The following is a 21,646-nucleotide window of genomic DNA, read 5'->3' on the forward strand; positions in this document are numbered from 1 at the left end:
TGAGTGTGTGTGTGTTTGTGGTCTCTGAATTAAAATACCACAATCAAACATCAATGACAAATGTTCCAGAGCTAAAACTGTATGCACAACATCACAGTATGAAATCTGGTTTTGATGAGGGCAGAATCCAAAAAGAAACATCTCTGAATGGTTTTCAGTGAAATTGCTCAGTGAAATATTAAACCTATCAACTGATGACTTTATTTTGGCCTGCCTCCTCTTTGACTGTCTTCACCAGTATGATCTCACAGACTTCAAATGAACCTGTTTCTACACTGAGCCACACACACACTCTCTCTAAGATCTATATTTAACTTTGCTTGTGTTGGAATGGGGATGTGTGTCAGAGGGTTGATGATTGTGCATATGACGCAGGAGTTCAGTGTCAGTTTCCAACAAGGCCTCTAAATTTAGCCTGGGTAAAGGCAGCAACGAGCGGACCGGTTGCCGACCCACTCCTGCTGAACTATATACTGCTTTGGACCCGCTGTTGTTCCGCCACCTGCACCACTAATTCCTTTTTGTGTTTGTGTGTGTGTGTGTCTTGGTACCACTTGTGTTTTGGTGGAAGGGAAGGGGTGAGTTTTAAATACTTTCTCTGTTGATTGCTAGTGTTGTTTATTGGAAATGTGCACATTTGCTGTATTAGTTGATATTTCAGAATGTTATATTCAAATATTGTATGATATGTCTGTGTAATGCGATATTAGTCTAACAAACATCATAATGGAGTTGGAGAAATGCACAGATTTGACTAACATTAACTGAAAAGAATTCCACTTGTTTTGTTTATAAAAGGTATAATAAGTGCTACATGTTTTTTTACCCACTGTGCTGTTCAACATGTACAGTGCAGAGGTTGATGATTTCTTTGTGGTTTCAGGTGATTGGATCTCTAACCCTCGATGAGGAATTGACATTGCTGAGAGGATGGCTGATGGCAACTTGGCACAGGGACTGTTCATCTGTGAACGGCCCACTGCTCTAATGCAAGTCACAGCGTTGTGATTTGCGACAGGGTGTCAGTCAGCCGGAGGCGATGGGTCAGTCAGAGGGGCTAGAGAGCAGGGGTGGCATAAACAGCCCTGACCCCCTGGTACGAGAGGCCTATCTGATGTTACATGACTATATAAACTATGTGATCGCAGGGCCCGATGGCCACATTGGCCCACCCCCTACTGCCACAGCAGCAGCCCTGCGCCATGCTGGGGATGAGCTGCTAGTTAGGTTCCCCATCTTCTTCAGGCGTTGGCCACGTGTCTTCCACGATGTGACCGAGGCCACAGCCTGTCCCATGCTAACCGCCATCCTGGATGAGCACTTTGCCACCACCACCCCCGGGGGGCGCCGACGGGACCTGGCCTGGAGTGCGGTGCTGTCTGTGTATGTGCTGGCTGGCCAGATGGCCCTGCACTGCCATGAGAGGGGCATGGGGGGAATCCTGCCCCAGCTTAAGGAGTGTGTGGGGGGTTACGTGGAGAGGGTCATCTGTCCAGAGATTCGGGACAAGGGTGGATGGGTAAGTTTACTAGTCAAGGTTCTTCACTATCAAAGTAAGACTATGGCCTAGATTCAATCAGATCAAGCGTTAACCAGTGATGGCAGACAGCCACATAATGGATGTTTTGGCGGCGTTGGAGCCGTCAAATCGGTGAGCATCTGATCTTACGATCATTGTCACGAAGCCACACCCGCCCCACTCCCGTTAGAAGTTCAGAACAAGAAAGTGTAAGCTATATAGAAATAATTACACTCCAATTATAAAATCATAAAATCAAATAATGAGGGTTTTTATCAGTCTAATTGAGGTGTAGATTACAGCTCATATTCCAGGGTTCAAACTTGGTAACAAGGCTGGCTGCATGGGATTTATTTTCGTGCGACTCTGCAGCCAATGGCAATGTCCGCTTTAGGTATAATGCCAGGAGCCTCTTGTGAATTTGACAACTCTAATGCAGATCCACCTCCGACATCGCCAAAACAAGGACATCGCTTTAATAAGGATGTCGGCTAAAGCAGATGTGATTGAATAGAGCACTAGACTACAGTTGAAAATGTTAGGTTGTCCTGTTGTTGTTGTTGTGAATCTTAAATTCTGTTTAATTCCTGGGATCTAATCACATTTTCTGTTGATGGCAGACAGGCTTTGTGTCCCGCTTTGGGCAGAAGCAGGACTTGGAGGGCCAGGTGAAGAAGGTGTGTTGCTGGACTCTACTGCTATTGGCTACCAGTATCCTGTCCTATTTCCTGTGGAAACGAATAAAATCTTAAACACCCCCACCTGGTGACCACAATCAGATCGCTCCAAAAGTCCCCTTATTGAATAAATATTTTCCCAAAGCATATATTTTCCAACTGTATTTCAATGTCCCACTATTGTCTATTTTAAACCATTGAGGTGTGCAATCATGCTGGTAAAAACATTACCTCAGTAATGTGCCGGGCAGTTGTGGGACTTTGCATTAGACATTGACGTAACAGTTTCAGGGCTCAACATACAATAGGCTCCCAGTATTAACCAGCCAGCTAGTTTACAACTGAATCATAATTCAGTAGAGATAAGCTTTTCACTGTGTCAGGTGTCAGCCAAGGATATTTGCACAACTGAAACCGAAATGCCCTATCCAACATATATTTTTTGTTGTTGCTGAAAATGCCCCATCCAGGCAGCAAATTCAGATTATTTTTCCCTACATCAGATATCTTTCAGAGCTGGTCTGCTTGGTCAAGAGGCCAATTAGTGAAAGAAAAACACCAGATATGGGCTGCTTGTGTAAATGCAGACTTTAGTTTGTCAAGTTCAACCCATGTCATACATAAATGGTGAATGGACAGGCATGTTCTAATATTGCTCTTACACCTTTGACTTTGTCAGCCAAATTAGCAATAAACTTCATGATAGTCTACATGTGTATATTTATGTGCGCTCTAACATCGAAATAAGGAACTAGAGGGTTTATAAAACACCACTTTACTTGCCAATTTGGTCTGTCAACATCACAGGGGATAAAGTCCTTGGATAACTAGCGTGGTTATTAGTGCATGTTATGTCAGACTAAATCATAGCTTGAATGGCTAATTCAAAACAGATTTACCATGAGTTTAGCTCACTAATCAGATTTCAGAGGCATGGCAAAACATGCAAAAACCTGAGCTTATGCCTCAGAGAACTAGCACAATTGTGCTGGGGAACACTGTAGCCCCTCATCTTACTATGTATAGAAAACATACATCAATGACTTCATAAATGCACCAACACCTGCACTACAATTATGAAACTGTGGTTACAATACATTTGTCATTTGAATGTTGTCACCACTTGACCTATTGCCTAGTTGAAAAACTGGTTGTTGTCAGAATAATGTGTGACATGTGATTACTGAGCTGGCTATTATTGAAGCAACCATTAAATGGAGGAATACGGCACATTAAACAAAAGAAATTTTATTGACATGTTTCTGTACAGACAAGAAATGACAGGAATAGCAGAGGTGACAAAACAAAATGACAGGTAACGGAACACTGGAAAGGTCAAGACTGACATGTCAGTGAATTATACAGCTTGGATGTGCACAATTACAAACATTTAGGCCAGCTCCTCTTCTCCCTCCTCTTCAAACTCTCCCTCCTCCTCAGCAGTGGCATCTTGGTACTGCTGGTACTCAGACACCAGGTCATTCATGTTGCTCTCAGCCTCAGTGAACTCCATCTCATCCATACCTTCTCCGGTGTACCAATGGAGGAAAGCCTTACGCCTGAACATGGCTGTAAACTGCTCTGAGATACGCTTGAACAGCTCCTGGATGGCTGTGCTGTTGCCGATGAAGGTAGCAGCCATCTTGAGGCCACGGGGAGGAATGTCACAGACAGCAGTCTTGACGTTGTTGGGGATCCATTCAACGAAGTAGCTGCTGTTCTTGTTCTGCACGTTCAGCATCTGCTCATCCACCTCCTTCATGGACATGCGTCCACGGAAGATGGCAGCCACTGTAAGGTAGCGTCCGTGGCGGGGGTCGCAGGCGGCCATCATGTTCTTGGCATCGAACATCTGCTGGGTGAGCTCAGGCACAGTGAGGGAGCGGTACTGCTGGCTTCCCCTGCTGGTGAGGGGGGCGAAGCCAGGCATGAAGAAGTGGAGACGGGGGAAGGGCACCATGTTGACAGCAAGCTTACGGAGGTCAGCGTTGAGCTGTCCTGGGAACCGCAGGCAGGTTGTGACACCGCTCATAGTTGCCGACACCAGGTGGTTGAGGTCTCCGTAGGAGGGAGTAGTGAGTTTGAGGGTACGGAAGCAGATGTCGTAGAGAGCCTCGTTGTCAATGCAGAAGGTCTCGTCAGTGTTCTCCACTAGCTGGTGGACTGACAGGGTGGCATTGTAGGGCTCCACCACAGTGTCTGATACTTTGGGTGAGGGCACCACGCTGAAGGTGTTCATGATGCGATCGGGGTACTCTTCACGGATCTTGCTGATGAGCAGGGTGCCCATGCCAGAGCCGGTTCCACCTCCTAGTGAGTGGGTGAGCTGGAAACCTTGCAGACAGTCACAGCTCTCAGCTTCCTTCCTCACAACATCCAGGACTGAGTCCACCAGCTCAGCTCCCTCTGTGTAATGGCCCTTGGCCCAGTTGTTTCCAGCACCACTCTGGCCTGCAAAACAAGATATTGGATAAATTATTGTAGTCTAGTACTCTATTCAGTTTATGTACAGGCGACATTATGAATATAATTTTTTTTTTAAATACTGTACAAATATGAAGCAGAGAGACCTACCGAACACAAAGTTGTCAGGTCTGAAGATCTGGCCGAAGGGTCCAGATCTCACAGAGTCCATGGTCCCTGGCTCCAAGTCGACAAGCACGGCACGAGGCACGTATTTACCACCTAGACAACCAGGAGGAAAATAAAGAGCAATGTCAGAACCATACATAATCAATTGGGAGGGATAAGGAATTTGACAAATGTGGTTCTACATTAGACAAACAAGGCTTACCTGAGGCTTCATTGTAGTAGACGTTGATCCTGTCGAGCTGAAGGTCACTGTCCCCATGGTATGTACCCGTTGGGTCAATGCCATGTTCGTCACTGATCACCTCCCAGAACTGCAAGAAGAGCATTCGGATTTAGTCTACAGCGCAAAATATAATTCATATCAGGTAGGCTAATATGCCATTCAAAGTGTGATCCGTTAATCAAATGCGTGGTAGGCCTATGCAATTAGATTGTTTCAATATGCCATTTGATCACGTCAATGGATCAATTCGACTATATTGCATGGTTCATTATAGGTACATAAAATGTATGGTTAGGTATCTGGAATGAAAATCTCCCTCCCGTAAAATTCCGCGCGCGTGGCATGACCTCCGATTGGCTGAAATCCATTAGCAATGGTTTTGAAAATGTCGAAACGTCACTTGATGAAATACCGCCCACATCTGCCAAAAAACCGGGCGCAGCGTGCTATCAATGATACGAATGTGGGTCATAATATGGGATTGAACAAATGTCCCATTTCCCACCCCCAAGAAATGTTTATTGCGACAATAACTGAAATGTAGTCGCTATTTAACAGATTACTTGGAATATGGCATCACTGAGGCCTACTTCCCCCTTTGCGCATTGCAGTAGGGCGAGTAAATAGTAGTTATCCATACCCACATTTAATCGATCAATTTTACATTTAATAAAACAATTTCTTAATACACATGTATGTATATTGTCTCGCTCACCAGTAGTCTATAGTTTAAGGATCATTCCAGTCCAAATAAAACCGGTCGAATAAAAATAGAGTAGCGCATAAAAATAATTACCAACGCTTTTTTTTTCCTCTTCCCACTCACCCATCAAAACAATAACGGTAATCAATATAGGTTAGGAATATGAATTGCTTGCATTTCCATTAACAATACAGTTCTTTGGGTGTGGTTAACTGGACACGCATACAAAGAAACTGCGATTTTACGCAGTTATTTATCGCAAGATTTGCATCAAATTAATAAAACAGATGACAAACCTTAGCGCCGATCTGGTTTCCACACTGTCCAGCCTGAAGATGCACGATTTCCCTCATTTTTACTTTGAAGGTAGAACAACTCTTGTGCCAATAAAAACCAGTGGCTTGGCTTCCTTTCTTAGAGTGCGCTAAAAGAATGGTCTCCCTGACTATATAAGAGATTTTGTGCCCGCCCCTTAGATTCCATGTCACCAAATCTGACAAATCTATTGGTTAATATTTCTCAGGCTCAATTATTGACACACCTATAGACCAACCATATTCACAAAGAATGATTTTCATTGGCCTCTTCTGTCTATCAATCAAAATATACACAAACGTGTGATCCTCACATAATCTTGACGATTTGTCTTTATGCCGGCTAAAATCATATCTCATTTTAAACTATACTTTCTTCACCATATTTTGATCCAATAAGCCACACAGAGTACATGATTAAGAGAGGCACCGGTTGACTATTTAAAATAGGTGAAACCTTTTCACATACAATTGTAGAACTAAGAACAACCTCACAGATGTAATATAAATCAACGTGGCTCATTGTTACGTTGAAACCATTCCTGGCAGAATTATTTCAGTTTCTTGGGGTGAAACATAGCTATTTCGTTTCTCGATTTACATTTTGTCACATGAGATGATTCCAACATCATGTCACATGTTTTCTGTCAAGAAAGGGATCTAATATGTCATCGAAGATATGTCAGTTGTTTTGTTAGCATAACACAACATAGTCTACAGCCTTTGATACTGTAACCTTCGATTAGATTATATGTACCCAGAGTAATTTATATCCCTAATTCTTATCGTTGTTGTTACATATTTCTGAATATGGGCGCCTCCCTTTTTGCGCATTGTAAAACATGGCTGCCTCGGCTGTGTCGGGGCTTTACAGACAGACTGCTTGACTGCTCCTTTCCCCTTACAGGCCACAGTGAGAACTTCACAACGGGATTAATATACTTAAACTAAATCGAGACGAAATCCTGCATATACATAGTCTATTGTTGTGAATGAATCCATGTCTGATTTATATAACATCAATGTATTACCATTTCCAACAGATGACTCTGACCTGGGGCCCCATTGTAACCATCTCCTTGGTATGTATTACTGATCACAACATAGTCCAGTCATGAAGTGACAGACAGTCCAATAAAATCTTCCATGTTAAATTCTATTAATCTTTGTACTGGCATAGTCTTAATTATATAATATGAAACAACACATAAATAGTGCAATGAAACAGCTGAAATCCAATTTAGCATGAGATGGGGAGGTTGGGCTATTATACACCAGCGAGACAGACACTGTCTGGAAGGCTGAACAAAACAGGGAGGGGTGTGGCAGCAGCAGAGAAAGATCTTGGGAGGGGAGCAGTGCATGCCTGTTTTAAAGAGTGCTGGAATTAGGGTAGGGGGGGTTATTAATATGTGTGCCAGGGGGAAAATGTATCTGAGACGCCAGCACTCTCCTCCTGCATAGCTGTGCGCCGAAGGACAGAGGAGAGACACCCAGGTGACTCTGTTAGTTTGGACCAATATCCATTGAACAGACCTTTGTGGAGGTGATCCATGCCCATTCAGGTCTTACCACTATCCATAACATGTATAGAGTTGTGTGGAATGAATAGCCATACTCAGTTTCAATCTCATTACAGCACAGTGAGTGCATACAGTCCATTCTCACAGCATAGGCTGCCTTTGCAGAGACATCACTGCTGTGTTCACTCTGTAACTGGGTCATCATCCAGTGTACTCTCAGTTTGATACAGCACACAGCCTATTATTTTGTACACTCAGTATACATAATACTTCTTTTATTTAACTAGGCAAGGCAGTTAAGAACAAATTCTTATTTACAATGACAGCCTAGGAACAGTGGGTTAACTGCCTTGTTCAGGGGCAGAACAACAGAGTTTTACCTTGTCAGCTCAGGGATTCGATCTGCCAACCTTCCGGTTACTAGTCCAACACTCTAACCACTAGGCTACCTGCCGCCCCTTGTTATGTAAAGTGAATGCGGAGCTCTGTCTAACTCTTCCTCACACTTTCTTCATGGCCCCTGCATTCTTCCTCCACGGTAGTGTCTAGTCACAGACGACAGGGAAAGGGTGGGTGTGTTAATAGTAACAAAGGGGGAGAGAGTGGGGCTTTGTGAGGACAGGAAGAAGGTGAGCCTGAGGAGAGACAAAGGGAATCAATCACAAATACATTTCCTGAGTAACATCCTATACAGTGGAAGCAGCTCATTATGGTTTCATACAACACCTTTCCCATACCATCCTCTGTCTGGGCACACACATCCACATTCTATTTCTATCTAAGCCGTTTTAATCTACAAAGTAGCAGAAAGACAAGGGCTGGGCCTATCCAACAATAGACAGCCTCAAGACAGGACTGGAGGTGTGAGATTTCCTTTTGATTCAAACCATTTTTATCCCTCTGCAGTAAATGAATTATTCATCTAACTTTGGAGGGGAATAGAGTCTGACTGTATGCTAAGTTGTGTGATGTCATGTGACGTGAGGCTGAGCGTGTCTACTGCAAAGCTGTCCTCGGCTCTTTATGGACATATGGACACATTTATGGACATAATGTCACCTCATTATATGCTTAAAGCAACTTGCAGCTTGGCTGTCCCACTAGACTAGAGCTCTCCAGTAGGTTGATGGTTAAATGACCCTGCCCTGACTCGGCATCTTCCCTACATCTTCAGTAGACTACTGCATCCTCTGTGTACTGCCAGATAGTGTAGCAGACAGTGGTACACTACACCAATAGAAAAATGATTACAACTGTAGATTTAACAGAATCAGTGTTATACTGTATCTCTATGACTTGACTACACTCTTCTCAGGGTAGAGTGTGAGGAAGAGTTAGACAGAGCTCCACATTCATGTTACATAACAAAGAGACCATGACCGTGCAAAAAGACACCCTGGCAGAATGCAAATGCTAGCTAGTGTCAGCTACAATAGTTACTGTGTTGCAGTGGGCATGTCGTGATGCTATTCAAGTACTGTGTTTTCTAGCAGCGAGGAACTAGTACACACAAGTCAATTTCTAAATGTATGCTGATTTGCAACAAATTGACAGTAGAATTCTAAAGCACTGTAAAGTACTTGCCACGCCCAGTCTTCCTTAGCTATTCAGCATATTGGTACAGACAGATGCCTACTCTTTACAAGAGGTTTCTACCAACAATTATATGTGCAATATTTGGGTAACATTTAGAATTTCCAGTGAATATCTGATATCTTTGTAAAGTTTGGTCATTGGAGAACAGCAGAAATCAGAGGTGGTCTTTCCTGGCCTGGCCTATACAGTAAAATTGTGGGTGAGCGGGAGGAATGGGCATGTGGTTAATAATGCAGGCCAGGTGTTGGACAGGAACAGCTGTGTCTCACGCTGATTGTGTACTGTACAGTATGTCTGCTGATGGAGCCCAGTGATTCAGACATATCAGGTTACTCTCCTCAGTATTTACATTTACTCTGGAATGCTGTTACAATAAATGGCTGTGTCTGATCCCGATCTCTCATAGCGTAGTAAGCTGTGTATCACCATATCCGTCCCTAATGAAGAGTAACAATCTGTGAGTGAATGGGTGGGATTCACCATTGTAAGAGCGAGAGGGGGAGGGGCACTCCTTCAGTGGTGGGGGAGTAGGCTAGGCTGCATTGTGAATAATGGAACAGTGCCCAGATGCAGAGAGGGAATACATCATTCTTCCATTGATTTTCTTGAGATTGGTCATGCATGCTATCCTTCTGTGCTTTTCTCTCTTCTCCTGCTGTCTCCATGGCTGGTCCACTGGGAGAACAGTCAGTCAGGAAGCACAGCTGATGCTAACGCTGCCAGACACTCAGCTCCAGACTATGCAGCACATCCACTGAGCTTACTGATGATGATGATGCATACACAGAGAACATCAGCTGTGGCCCGGGGAAGTCCAGACCTCCGCTGTGACACTTATCAAAACAGGCTATCACATCGCTGGCAATATACTATGCTGGTTATGTAGTGGGCTATCACTGCCACTGGCTGAATGACTGAGTGGGATAATGATGGTGGCTGAGATGGAAGGTAATTGGTGTGGTAATGGTAGAACAAAATGGGGGATGGGTTTGTATTGATTAAGGATGAGTCACTGGATCAATTTGGATTTATAGCCTTCTGGAGGGGGATGATGTAATACTACTGTATCACTAATTTAGGGATTTTGAGATTAAAGTAGATGCATTCTTTCCCAAAAACAATGTAAATACATTTAAGATATCTTGTAATAAATACTGGCCTACTAGACAGCACTTAGCAACAGCCTCATAACTAGTTTTATGGTTGGATGAGACAGCATATTTTGAGATGTTTATGAGATGTTTCAAATCATTTTGATCAATCCTGGGAGTGTCCATTCATTAATACATTACATTTGCACTCTTTCAAGTGAGTCTTTAATCAGATGAATGTGGTTAACCAATCAAATGTGTTTTTCTGTGGTGTTCTTTCCTTTTTTCTAAGAACAGGGATTCTCTCTAAGTGGTTTAAATGAGCTCTATAGTAGTGACATTGATTTGAATCAATCAATAAAGGATTTCAATAAATAAATATTGCCCCCCGTTTCTAGTGTTTTATGTAAGCATATTGGACACTACTACAGTCACCCATAATGAAACAGTGAGTAATGGGACATGGGTAAACCAGTCTTAAAACTGTTACCAAAATATTACAATCTCTGGGACAGCATCCAAACAGATGCTCATTTGACATAATCTTTTTCAGAGGCCTGCTACTAGAGGCAGCTGCTAAGCAGTCCATTGTGTGATCTGACTCCATACCACTCCCTTATTACAGGCCAACTCCCAACACTTCCGGCGAACAATAACGTTCCAATCATCTACTGCCATCTTCTGGCTGTATTGAAAACCAGTGTCATGTTTATTGATTATTGGAAAAATACGTCCCAGGAGACTGGCGATCTTGTATTAATTCACAATTTCCAATAGATCCACATTAGGGTGTTTTGGTTCATCAAAACAAACCTTGAAGGTCTATTAAAAACTATGAGAAATTGAAGAACATGAAATTAACCATGAGTATGATCATGCTGAATCATTTCAATGTGTTAGATGCAGGGTTTTACTTCCTGTTTTCTCTGACTAGCAGTGTCCCTGTTTCCTAGTGACTATCATCTTGTTGCCTAGTGACTATAATGTTGTTGCCTAGTGACTATCATCTTGGTTTTGAATGAAGTGAACTCCAACTGTCTCAAGATGGAATGTTGTATGTTTATCTTGTGACAAAATTACATTTCAACGCAGATGTTTTATAAAGCAAACCTTTATTTTTCTATTTAGAATATACAAAACAGTATCTAGTTGTCAAAAAGATAAAACACAAGTACAACATCATTTGTTTTTACAGTGAAGGTGATTGGGAATGATTTGTGTTGTTTGGTAGGCCTGTTGTGTAGTGGAGTAGCTGCAGACCAACATGACCAACGTTGAGGGTCCGACATGCTGAAAGTAGAAGACTGATCCTTATGGCTCCTATAGCAGAGTTCGTCTTGTCTTGGTGCAAGGTGGTTGGGTAGAGGTGCCTGAGCCAGAGTTGTTCTTCTTGCAACCACCACCACCTGACAATGCACAGCCTTTTATTACACTGGAAAGAGACAACAGAGAATGGTGGTAGAATGAGCCTGCTGACATGGGAATAAGGATTTAGTAAATTTAGCCGACGTGCAAGAGCAGCATGCATACCGACGCTTTTCCCCATGACTCTTTACCGTAACAGCATGAATGGCATGGTGGTATTCAATTCAGAAGAAGATCATTGATTTTGAATTGAAAAAAAATCTGATCAGTTACCTGCAGGGCGGATGTTATCCTTAGAGTATCCCTTCATGTTCATGTTTCTTGCTGGGTTGTACTGGCCCAGCAGGAAAATTATCTCCATTAACCCATAAGAGTCTAAGCCATGTCTTAGCCAGGGGTGGGGGGGTTCTACTAAGCTATATGGAATTGTTTTAAGAAGGTGATACCAAGGATCATTTAGTTATGATTTTGATTTTAAGACCCCTTGTAGTATAAAAAAAAAATATATGAAAGAAATTAGATATTTTGGCTTTAGCACTATTAACCTATTCAAACACATTTAATAACATTCACTACCTGGAACAACACATAGTCCCACCAAAAATCTAAATAAGGTTAATTCTGAAGTGTCTGTCCTATTTCTGAAAGATAAGAAAGATCAGGGAACATTTGTTTTTATTTCTATTTTTTACATGTATTTAACCCCTTATTTTCAACTAGTACCTGGGAGACTTGTGAGGCCTGTGGGGCCCTCATGAAAAAGTACTACTGAATTACTACTCATCACTAATACACAAGATCTACACAAACATACTGGTTTTACTACTTGATTGCTATTGAGATGTGTAGTAAACACGTTGTCACGACTTTCGCCGAAGTCGGTCCCTCTCCTTGTTCGGGTGGTGGTCGGCGTCACCGGCCTTCTAGCCATCACCGATCCATTTTTCATTTCCCATTTGTTTTGTCTTTGTTTTCTACACACCTGGTTTCAATTCCCCCCATTACATGTTCATTATTTAACCCTCTGGTTTCCCCCATGTTTGTGTGCGTGTTTGTTTTATTGTTAGGCTGTATCTGACGGCTGGTATTATTGTTGCCGGGTTTGGTTGTTACGCCCGTTTATTCGTGGTACCGGTATTTTTTCCTGCACCATAGTATTGTGTTTGTACTGGTGTTTTTCTTTATTAAATCCCTTGTCCATGCTTCTCAGCTCTCCTCCGCCTGACTCCTTTCACCAGTTACCCACAGCCATGACACCAGTAGTGATTTATGTAGTAATTTAAGAAGTAATGAGTGATAAATTAGGATGTTTCACTACTGGTGAACACTACACATTTCCTACTCAAATCACTACATAATTATTTCTTAATGATTGATTAACTACTGAGAGTTTGGGTATCTACTACTTAAAACCTACACATTCCGACATGTTCACTATTGAATTGCTACATATTACTGCTGTATGTAAATGTTATATTTCAGTTTATAATTTTTATAAATTTGCGAAAATGTCTAAACCTATTTTTGCTTTGTCATTACGGGGTATTGTGTATAAATGGATGAGAAAAAATGATTTAATTCATTTTAGAATAAGGCTGTAACGTAACAAAATGTGGAAACAGTCAAAGGTCTTAATACTTTCCGTATGCACTGTACGATTTAAAACCTCCACATTCCTACATAAGTCCTCCATGTTCATAAAACAAGAAATATGTTTATAAAAAACTTAATTGTATTTTTTTTAAATAAAATGTATTACATTCATTAAATTAATTACAACACTTTTAGTCCATTTGAGGTCTTCATTCAGCTTTGACATCGCTGTCTTGAGATCCTCTTTTTTGTTGCAGCCACATTTCTCCACAAGAGAAAATCAATTATAACTTAAGCCATTACCTGCTGACTGTGTTCACATAAGACAACACAGAAAAATATTTGATAAACAATGTTAATCGTACCAACAATGGCCTCCAGTTTTATGTCATGGTCCTCCTTGACAACAGGTCAAAGGGGTAAGTAGAATCTGTAAGTATAGTAATGTGAAAATACTGTACATGTGCATACTAGTGGTGCACGGGTCAGGTATTTGTTCACCCACACCCGCCGCAATTGCTAATAACCCATCCGCAACCTCCTGACTATATGTGATAAAGTGAAAATCTGAGACCTGCACCTGACCCTAACCCGCAAATATCGAAAATGTGCTATAGGCTACAGTCAAAGACTGCAGAACAAGGGGTTGCAGGACTTAGATATGTTTCTGCTTACAATTTCTGACATGCTGGTAGGCTATTTGTTAGTCAACTTATCTATAATTAGATACATGTAGCTTCTCTTATGCATATCATTTCAAGTTTGCATCTCACTATTACACTTTATACATCACAGAAGACTGAAATATAACTAAACCAATTGACAGAAACACGTTTTTTTCAGCTGTTAAAAAAATAAGATTTATTAATTAGGAAATTATGGAAAATATTGATGATGGAATTGATGAGGGAATTTTTATTAGGGTTAAATGTCAGAAATTGTGAATAACTACATTCTTATCACACACATAATATGAAATGACTGAACATACAGTCAGAGATGTCATCTCTATCCTACTGTGAACATTAAGAATATAATCTTTACCTTACAGCTCGCCACACCTGGCACATGTCAGAGCGAGAATAAAGATCAATGGACAGCCAATCAGCAATGAGCTCTTCACCAAATAATTCTGGGAGGTGTATGCTGTTAGAGGCTACAAAGTTCTAGTATGTCTTCATAGAGAGTTGAAGAATGAATATTGATGTAGCCCATCACTCTCTAAATAACTCTCTGACCCTTTCTTGTTATGACTGTGTCACTGCTGTCATGGCGTCATAAGAAGTGGACCAAAGCGCAGCGTTGTGAGCCTACATTTCTGTTTATTAGGTAAATGTCGCCAACAAAACAAAGAAACGACTGTGACGCTTACAGGTCTATAGTGCCACTAGCAAAAGTCAACTTCACACACTGACAAAAGGGGAAAAGGCTAAGTATGATTCCCAATCAGAGACAACGAATGATAGCTGTCCCTGATTGAGAACCATACCCGGCCAAAACAAAGAAATACAAAAACATAGAACATAGAATGCCCACCCAAATCACACCCTGACCAAACCAAAATAGAGACACCAAAAGCTCTCTAAGGTCAGGGCGTGACAACTGCACTGATCCTCAATACTCCCATGTAGTTAGTATGTCGGCCTATCTCCGCTTCCTCACGATCCTGACATTCCATGTCTTTCTATAGGAGAGGGTAACATTCACATACCCAGGGGCCTCCCGGGTGGCGCAGTGGTCTAGGGCACTGCATCGAAGCGTTAGCTGTGTCACCAGAGACTCTGGGTTTGCGCCCAGGCTCTGTCTCAGCCTGCCGCGACCGGGAGGTCCGTGGGGAGACGGACAATTGGCCTAGTGTCGTCCGGGTTAGGGAGGGTTTGGCCGTTAGGGATATCCTTGTCTCATCGCGCACCAGCGACTCCTGTGGCGGTCCGGGCGCAGTGCACGCTAACCCAGGTCGCGAGGTGCACGGTGTTTCCTCCGGACACATAGGTGTGGCTGGCTTCCGGGTTGGATGCGCGCTGTGTTAAGAAGCAGTGCGGCTTGGTTGGGTTGTGTTTGGGAGGACGCATGGCTTTCGACCTTGGTCTCGTACGGGAGTTGTAGCGATGAGACAAGATAGTAATTACTAACAATTGGATACCACGAAATTGGGGAGAAAAGGGGGTAAAAAAAATCTAAAATCAAATAAAAATAAAAAACATTCACATACCCTGTCCCATGTACAGTTTGTTTACAAATGTACTAATGACCAAATCAATTGATAACAGTTGTAAACCATTCTGAGCAATATCTTTCTATATAACAGATGGATTTATATAGCCTTGGTTTCATGCATGATAACATTAGAAGCCTTCTCCCCAAGTTTGTTTTATTCACTGCTATAGCACACTCTGCCAACCCGGATATTCTAGCCGTGTCTGAATCCTGGCTTAGGAAGATCACCAAACATTCTGAAATCTTCATCAGACATTTTCAGACAAGATAGAATGGCCAAAGGGGGCGGTGTTGCAATCTACTGCAAAGATAGCCTGCATAGTTCTGTCCTACTATCCAGGTCTGTACCCAAACAATTTGAACTTCTACTTTTAAAAATCCATCTCTCTAAAAACACGTCTCTCACCGTTGCCGCCTGCTATAGACCACCCTCTGCCCCCAGCTGTGCTCTGGACACCATATGTGAACTGATTGCCCCCCATCTATCTTCAGAGCTCGTGCTGCTAGGCGACCTAAACTGGAACATGCTTAACACCCCAGCCATCCTACAATCTAAGCTTGATGCCCTCAATCTCACACAAATTATCAATGAACCTACCAGGTACCACCCCAAAGCCATAAACACAGGCACCCTCATAGATATCATCCTAACCAACTTGCCCTCTAAATACACCTCTGCTGTTTTCAACCAAGATCTCAGCGATCACTGCCTCATTGCCTGCATCCGTAATGGGTCAGCGGTCAAGCGACCTCCACTCATCACTGTCAAACGCTCCCTGAAACACTTCAGCGAGCAGGCCTTTCTAATGGACCTGGCCGGGGTATCCTGGAAGGATATTGATCTCATCCCGTCAGTAGAGGATGCCTGGTTATTTAAAAAAATGCCTTCCTCACCATCTTAAATAAGCATGCCACATTCAATAAATTTAGAACCAGGAACAGATATAGCCCTTGGTTCTATCCAGACCTGACTGCCCTTAACCCTTAACCAACACAAAAACATCCTATGGCGTTCTGCATTAGCATCGAACAGCCCCTGTGATAGGCAACTTTTCAGGGAAGCTAGAAACCAATATACACAGGCAGTTAGAAAAGCCAAGGATAGCTTTTTCAAGCAGAAATGTGCTTCCTGCAACACAAACCCCAAAAAGTTTGGGGACACTGTAAAGTAAGAACACCTCCTCCCAGCTGCCCACTGCACTGAGGATAGGAAACACTGTCACCACCGATAAATCCACTATAATTGAGAATTTCATTAAGCATTTTTCTACAGCTGGCCATGCTTTCCACCTGGCTACCCCTACCCCGGTCAACAGCACTGCACCCCCCACAGCAACTTGCCCAAGCCTTCCCCATTTCTCCTTCTCCCAAATCCAGTCAGCTGATGTTCTGAAAGAGCTGAAAAATCTGGACCCCTACAAATCAGCCAGGCTAGACAATCTGGACCCTTACTTTCTAAAATTATCTGCCGAAATTGTTGCAACCACTATTAATAGCCTGTTCAACCTCTCTTTCGTGTCGTCTGAGATTCCTAAAGATTGCGGTCATCCTCCTCTTCAAAGGAAGAGGGTTGAACAGGCTAGTACAAACTGCTACAGACCTATATCTATCCTACCCTGCCTTTGAAAGCCAGGTCTTCGAAAGCCAAGTCAACAAACAGATTACCGACCATTTCGAATCCCATCATACCTTCTCCGCTATGCAATCTGGTTTCAGAGCTGGTCATGGATGCACCTCAGCCATGCTCAAGGTCCTAAACGATATCTTAACCGCCATCGTAAGAAACAATACTGTGCAGCCGTATTCATTGACCTGGCCAAGGCTTTTGACTCTGTCAATCACCACATCCTTATCAGCAGACTCGATAGCCTTGGTTTCTCAAATGATTGCTTCTCCTGGTTCATCAACTACTTCTCTAATAGAGTTCAGTGTGTCAAATCGGAGGGCCTGTTGTCCGGGCCTCTGGCAGTCTCTTTGGGGGTGCCACAGGGTTCAATTCTTGGACCGACTCTCTTCTCTGTATACATCAATGATGTCGCTCTTGCTGCTGGTGAGTCTCTGATCCACCTCTACGCAGACGACACCATTCTGTATACATCTGGCCCTTCTTTGGACACTGTGTTAACGACCTCCAGACAAGCTTCAATGCCATACAACTCTCCTTCCGTGGCCTCCAATTGCTCTTAAATACAAGTAAAACTAAATGCATGCTCTTCAACCGATCGTTGCCTGCACCTGCCCGCCCATCCAACATCACTACTCTGGACAGTTCTGACTTAGAATATGTGGACAACAACAAATACCTAGGTGTCTGGTTAGACTGTAAACTCTCCTTCCAAACTCACATCAAACATCTCCAATCCAAAGTTAAATCTATAATTGGCTTCCTATTTCGGAACAAAGCATCCGTCACTCATGCTGCCAAACATACCCTCGTAAAACTGACCATCCTACCGATCCTCGACTTCGGTGATGTCATTTACAAAATAGCCTCCAATACCCTACTCAATAAATTGGATGCAGTCTATCACAGTGCCATCCCAAGCCCCATATATTACCCACCACTGCGACCTGTACGCTCTCGTTGGCTGGCCCTCGCTTCATACTCGTCGCCAAACCCACTGGCTCCAGGTCATCTACAAGACCCTGCTAGGTAAAGTCCCCCCTTATCTCAGCTCGCTGGTCACCATAGCAGCACCCACCTGTAGCACGCGCTCCAGCAGATATATATCTCTGGTCACCCCCAAAACCAATTCTTCCTTTGGCCGCCTCTCCTTCCAGTTCTCTGCTGCCAATGACTGGAACGAACTACAAAAACCTCTGTATCTGGAAACACTTATCTCCCTCACTAGCTTTAAGCACCAGCTGTCAGAGCAGCTAACAGATTACTGCACCTGTACATAGCCCATCTATAATTTATTCCAAACAACCACCTCTCCCCCTACTGTATTTATTTATTTAGCTCCTTTGCACCCCATTATTTCTATCTCTACTTTGCACATTCTTCCACTGCAAATCTACCATTCCAGTGTTTTACTTGCTATATTGTATTTACTTTGCCACCATGGCCTTTTTTTGCCTTTACCTCCCTTATCTCACCTCATTTGCTCACATTGTATATAGACTTATTTTTTCTACTGTATTATTGACTGTATGTTTGTTTTACTCCATGTGTAACTGTGTTGTTGTATGTGTCGAACTGCTTTGCTTTATCTTGGCCAGGTCGCAATTGTAAATGAGAACTTGTTCTCAACTTGCCTACCTGGTTAAATAAAGGTTAAATAAATCAAATAAAACATTTGCAGAGGTTGTGATTTGAAGGTCCTATGACTGTACCAGCATCATCAGGTAATTTTGCTGCATATCATAAAGGCTATATTATCAAAGTCAAACCTAAGATTGATCAGTTACAGTTTCTTTCTGACATTTGGTGAACAGGAAGCCATGGGTTTGTGGGATCTCCTCCTTAGGAATTGATCAAGTATACTAGGAGACACCATGGAGGAGAAAGCATGTATATTTCAGGTGAGAGTAATGCATGTTGTGTTGTGTGAGGTCAACCTATGAACTGTATACCTGTGGCATTATTCTTACTATCTATTTTTTGTATTTTTTTAATTTAACCTTTATTTAACTAGGCAAGTCAGTTAAGAACAAATTCTTATTTACAATGACGGCCTATCCCGGCCAAACCCAGACGACGCTGGGCCAATTGTGCGCCGCCCTATCCCAATCACAGCCGGATGTGATACAGCCTGAATTCGAATCAGGGACTGTAGTGACGCCTCTTGCACGTTGATGCAAGATGCAAGTGCCACTCAGTCTGTCTGCAGGGGTGAATGTAGTTGAATAAAGTCCCATCTCTCCTCAGCCAGGGGTGAATGTAGTTGAATAAAGTCCCATCTCTCCTCAGCCAGGGGTGCCAGCATTCAATGAGAGGCATCCTACTAGGCCCATGACTGTTCTACCGGACAGAGCAAAGAGACGGGTGAGTCACTGGGGCCTTTTCTCATGGCTTTGGCATAAAACCAGTAGATTTGCATTGATTTTGCTATGCATTTGTTTGAGTGCGCCCATATTTCACATGCTGAGTTGGCCCCCTCTCCCCTGCCTTGTGTAGTGTCCCCTGTGGGTATGTCCAGATCTGGAGCAGCATGAAGTTGGGGCTGACCCTCTGTGTCTGGGCCTGGCTGGACAACAGCAGCGCTGCAATGCATCACTTGCCCTGCAGCACAGCAAGACCTGGCTACACTGCTACCAACAGTCTGGTGTGTGTGTGGATGTGTGTGCGTGTGTGTTTAGATTATAACTCGCAAAGTATGACAATGTTATTCTAGCTAGTGTGGGAACGTATTTCTCAAAATAACAGTACACATTCCAATTGTGATGAGGTTCAGTGACTGTGTGCCCCTGCTTACTTGCAGATGACCAGCTCACTACCCCAGTAGTGGAGAACAGGCTGGTCTCCCAGGCAGCAGCCTTTCAGCCCAGTACCATCATGGTAAAAGGTCAATAGCATATTTTCACCCATGGAACGTCCAGATAAATAAATGCCTGAATGTACAAAATAAATAATAATCTATCTCACCCTTCCCACACTTCTCCACTAATTTCCCTCCGTCTCCTCTATCTCCGGGTGTGATGGTGCAGGCGTAAAACAAATGCCTGAGCCGGGGGAAGAGACCCTATCCCTGTAAACTGGAGGTTATGGATACTGCCGACCCCGCTGAGGGTGGTCCTTTCTCAGGATTTTCTACAGTGGCCTATATTGGTCAAACGATTGTCGAAAATTGTAAGCTCTTATAAATGTAGGAAATAGTCGCATTGCACCAAACATCAGCACGCACCTGAGATTGATGCTCACATTGATCTGATACAAAATTATCATCCATGCGTTTTACGGTAAGATTTGAGTGTGTATTTCTTTGATAGACAGCCTACTCACTATGTGGCTGTGTATGACAGATTCCCTGTGGTCAGAGTACTGCTGTTCAACACCACAGGGGAGAGGGACTGCTGCCATGCTAAAACTCCTAGTGGTGAGTACTACAGGTCTGGGATCAGATACACAGATGCTGCTCTGTCCTGCTCTACTCTGCAGCTCTGGCCATGATCTGAATATTGTACAGCACCCAAAGAAGCACAACACAGATCAAACACTGAAATAGACAAAATATCAAATCTTCTCCCTTTGATGTCCTTGCAGCTATGCCAGTTTGATTCGACTGTGTTTTGTCCCAACATCACTGAAACATCACTGAAACTATTACAGAAAACAGGTGAGTTATCTTCTCTCTCTGGGCTTCTCTGTCTGGGGTTTTAACAGACAAGTCGTGCAAATAAATGTTTATTTACTGGAGCATAACTGCCACAATAAATATATGATTACACAAGTTGGAATATCTGTTTTCTTGGCTGTGTAAAATAACATGCTACCACATTCATTGTCCAGCTGTGAAAAATGTCATAGATGTGTGTGTGTGTGTAGTCCTTTACTCTCTTTGTGTGCTCTGCTCTTTTACAGATCAGCAGAATTTCAATGTGTTGGTGGAGAACATACTCACTCGTTGCCTGGACAACGAGAGCAGCTAGCAGAGCCTGAGTGGGAGAGAGAAGCAGCAGGGATCTGAGTCGGAGCTGCTGATACAGGACAAGTTCTCCTTACTGGCCAAGACCAGGAGACACACCCCTGCATCCTCAGCGCCCTCCAGTGGATCAGTCAGGGAAAGGACACTGTGCTGGCTACTGCATGGAGCCACTATCTCAAATCAAATTGTATTTGTCACATGCGCCGAATATAACAGCTGTAGGTAGACCTTACTGTGAAATGCTTACATACAAGCCCTTAAGCAGCAATGCAGTTTAAGAAATAGAGTTAAGAAAATATTTACTAAATAAACTAAAGTGAAAAAAAATATATATATACATATATATATATATATATATATATATATATATTTTTTTTTTAAGTAACAGAAGAAGCTTAACAATAACGAGGCTATATACAGGGGGTACCGGTACCGAGTCAATGTGCCAGGGGTACAGGTTAGTTGAGGTAATTTGTAAAGTGACTATGCATAGATAATATACAGCGGGTAGCAGCTGTAAATAGTCTGGGTGACTAATTGTTCAGCAGTCTTCCAGTACAACCCAGTGTCATGGCTAAAACAGCACCACTAAGAGAGGCAGCCCACGTCTCTGGCCTGGTCACAGGTAGTCTACACTTAGTATGA

General features: G+C 42.9%; 2 protein-coding genes and 1 pseudogene across 3 annotated transcripts; 2 read left to right on the plus strand and 1 right to left on the minus strand.

Annotated features, from left to right (window-relative positions):
* The first annotated feature begins 404 nt into the window (after window positions 1–404).
* Window positions 405–3,442, plus strand: LOC139410786 (BCL2 like 16). Of its 2 annotated transcripts, none has more exons than XM_071156290.1 (3): window positions 405–578; window positions 884–1,519; window positions 2,140–3,442. In XM_071156290.1, exons 2-3 carry the CDS (start codon window positions 1,040–1,042, stop codon window positions 2,269–2,271), a joined length of 612 nt encoding a protein of 203 aa, XP_071012391.1. In that variant the 5' UTR covers window positions 405–578; window positions 884–1,039; the 3' UTR covers window positions 2,272–3,442. The 2 variants fall into 2 exon arrangements, with proteins under 2 accessions (XP_071012391.1, XP_071012392.1); XM_071156291.1 differs by having other exon boundaries at window positions 2,144–2,343.
* LOC139410785 (tubulin beta-1 chain) lies at window positions 3,429–6,157 on the minus strand. The gene is made up of 4 exons (XM_071156288.1): window positions 6,011–6,157; window positions 4,991–5,099; window positions 4,771–4,881; window positions 3,429–4,647 (listed from the first exon to the last, which is right to left on the minus strand). The coding sequence occupies exons 1-4, from the start codon at window positions 6,065–6,067 to the stop codon at window positions 3,587–3,589; spliced, it is 1,338 nt and encodes a 445-aa protein (XP_071012389.1). The 5' UTR covers window positions 6,068–6,157; the 3' UTR covers window positions 3,429–3,586.
* Window positions 6,158–10,076: 3,919 nt separating this feature from the next.
* On the plus strand, window positions 10,077–21,646 carry LOC139412327 (folylpolyglutamate synthase, mitochondrial-like; annotated as a pseudogene).

This window comes from Oncorhynchus clarkii, chromosome 6, assembly GCF_045791955.1.
Source record: "Oncorhynchus clarkii lewisi isolate Uvic-CL-2024 chromosome 6, UVic_Ocla_1.0, whole genome shotgun sequence".
Taxonomy (NCBI): Eukaryota; Metazoa; Chordata; class Actinopteri; order Salmoniformes; family Salmonidae; genus Oncorhynchus; species Oncorhynchus clarkii.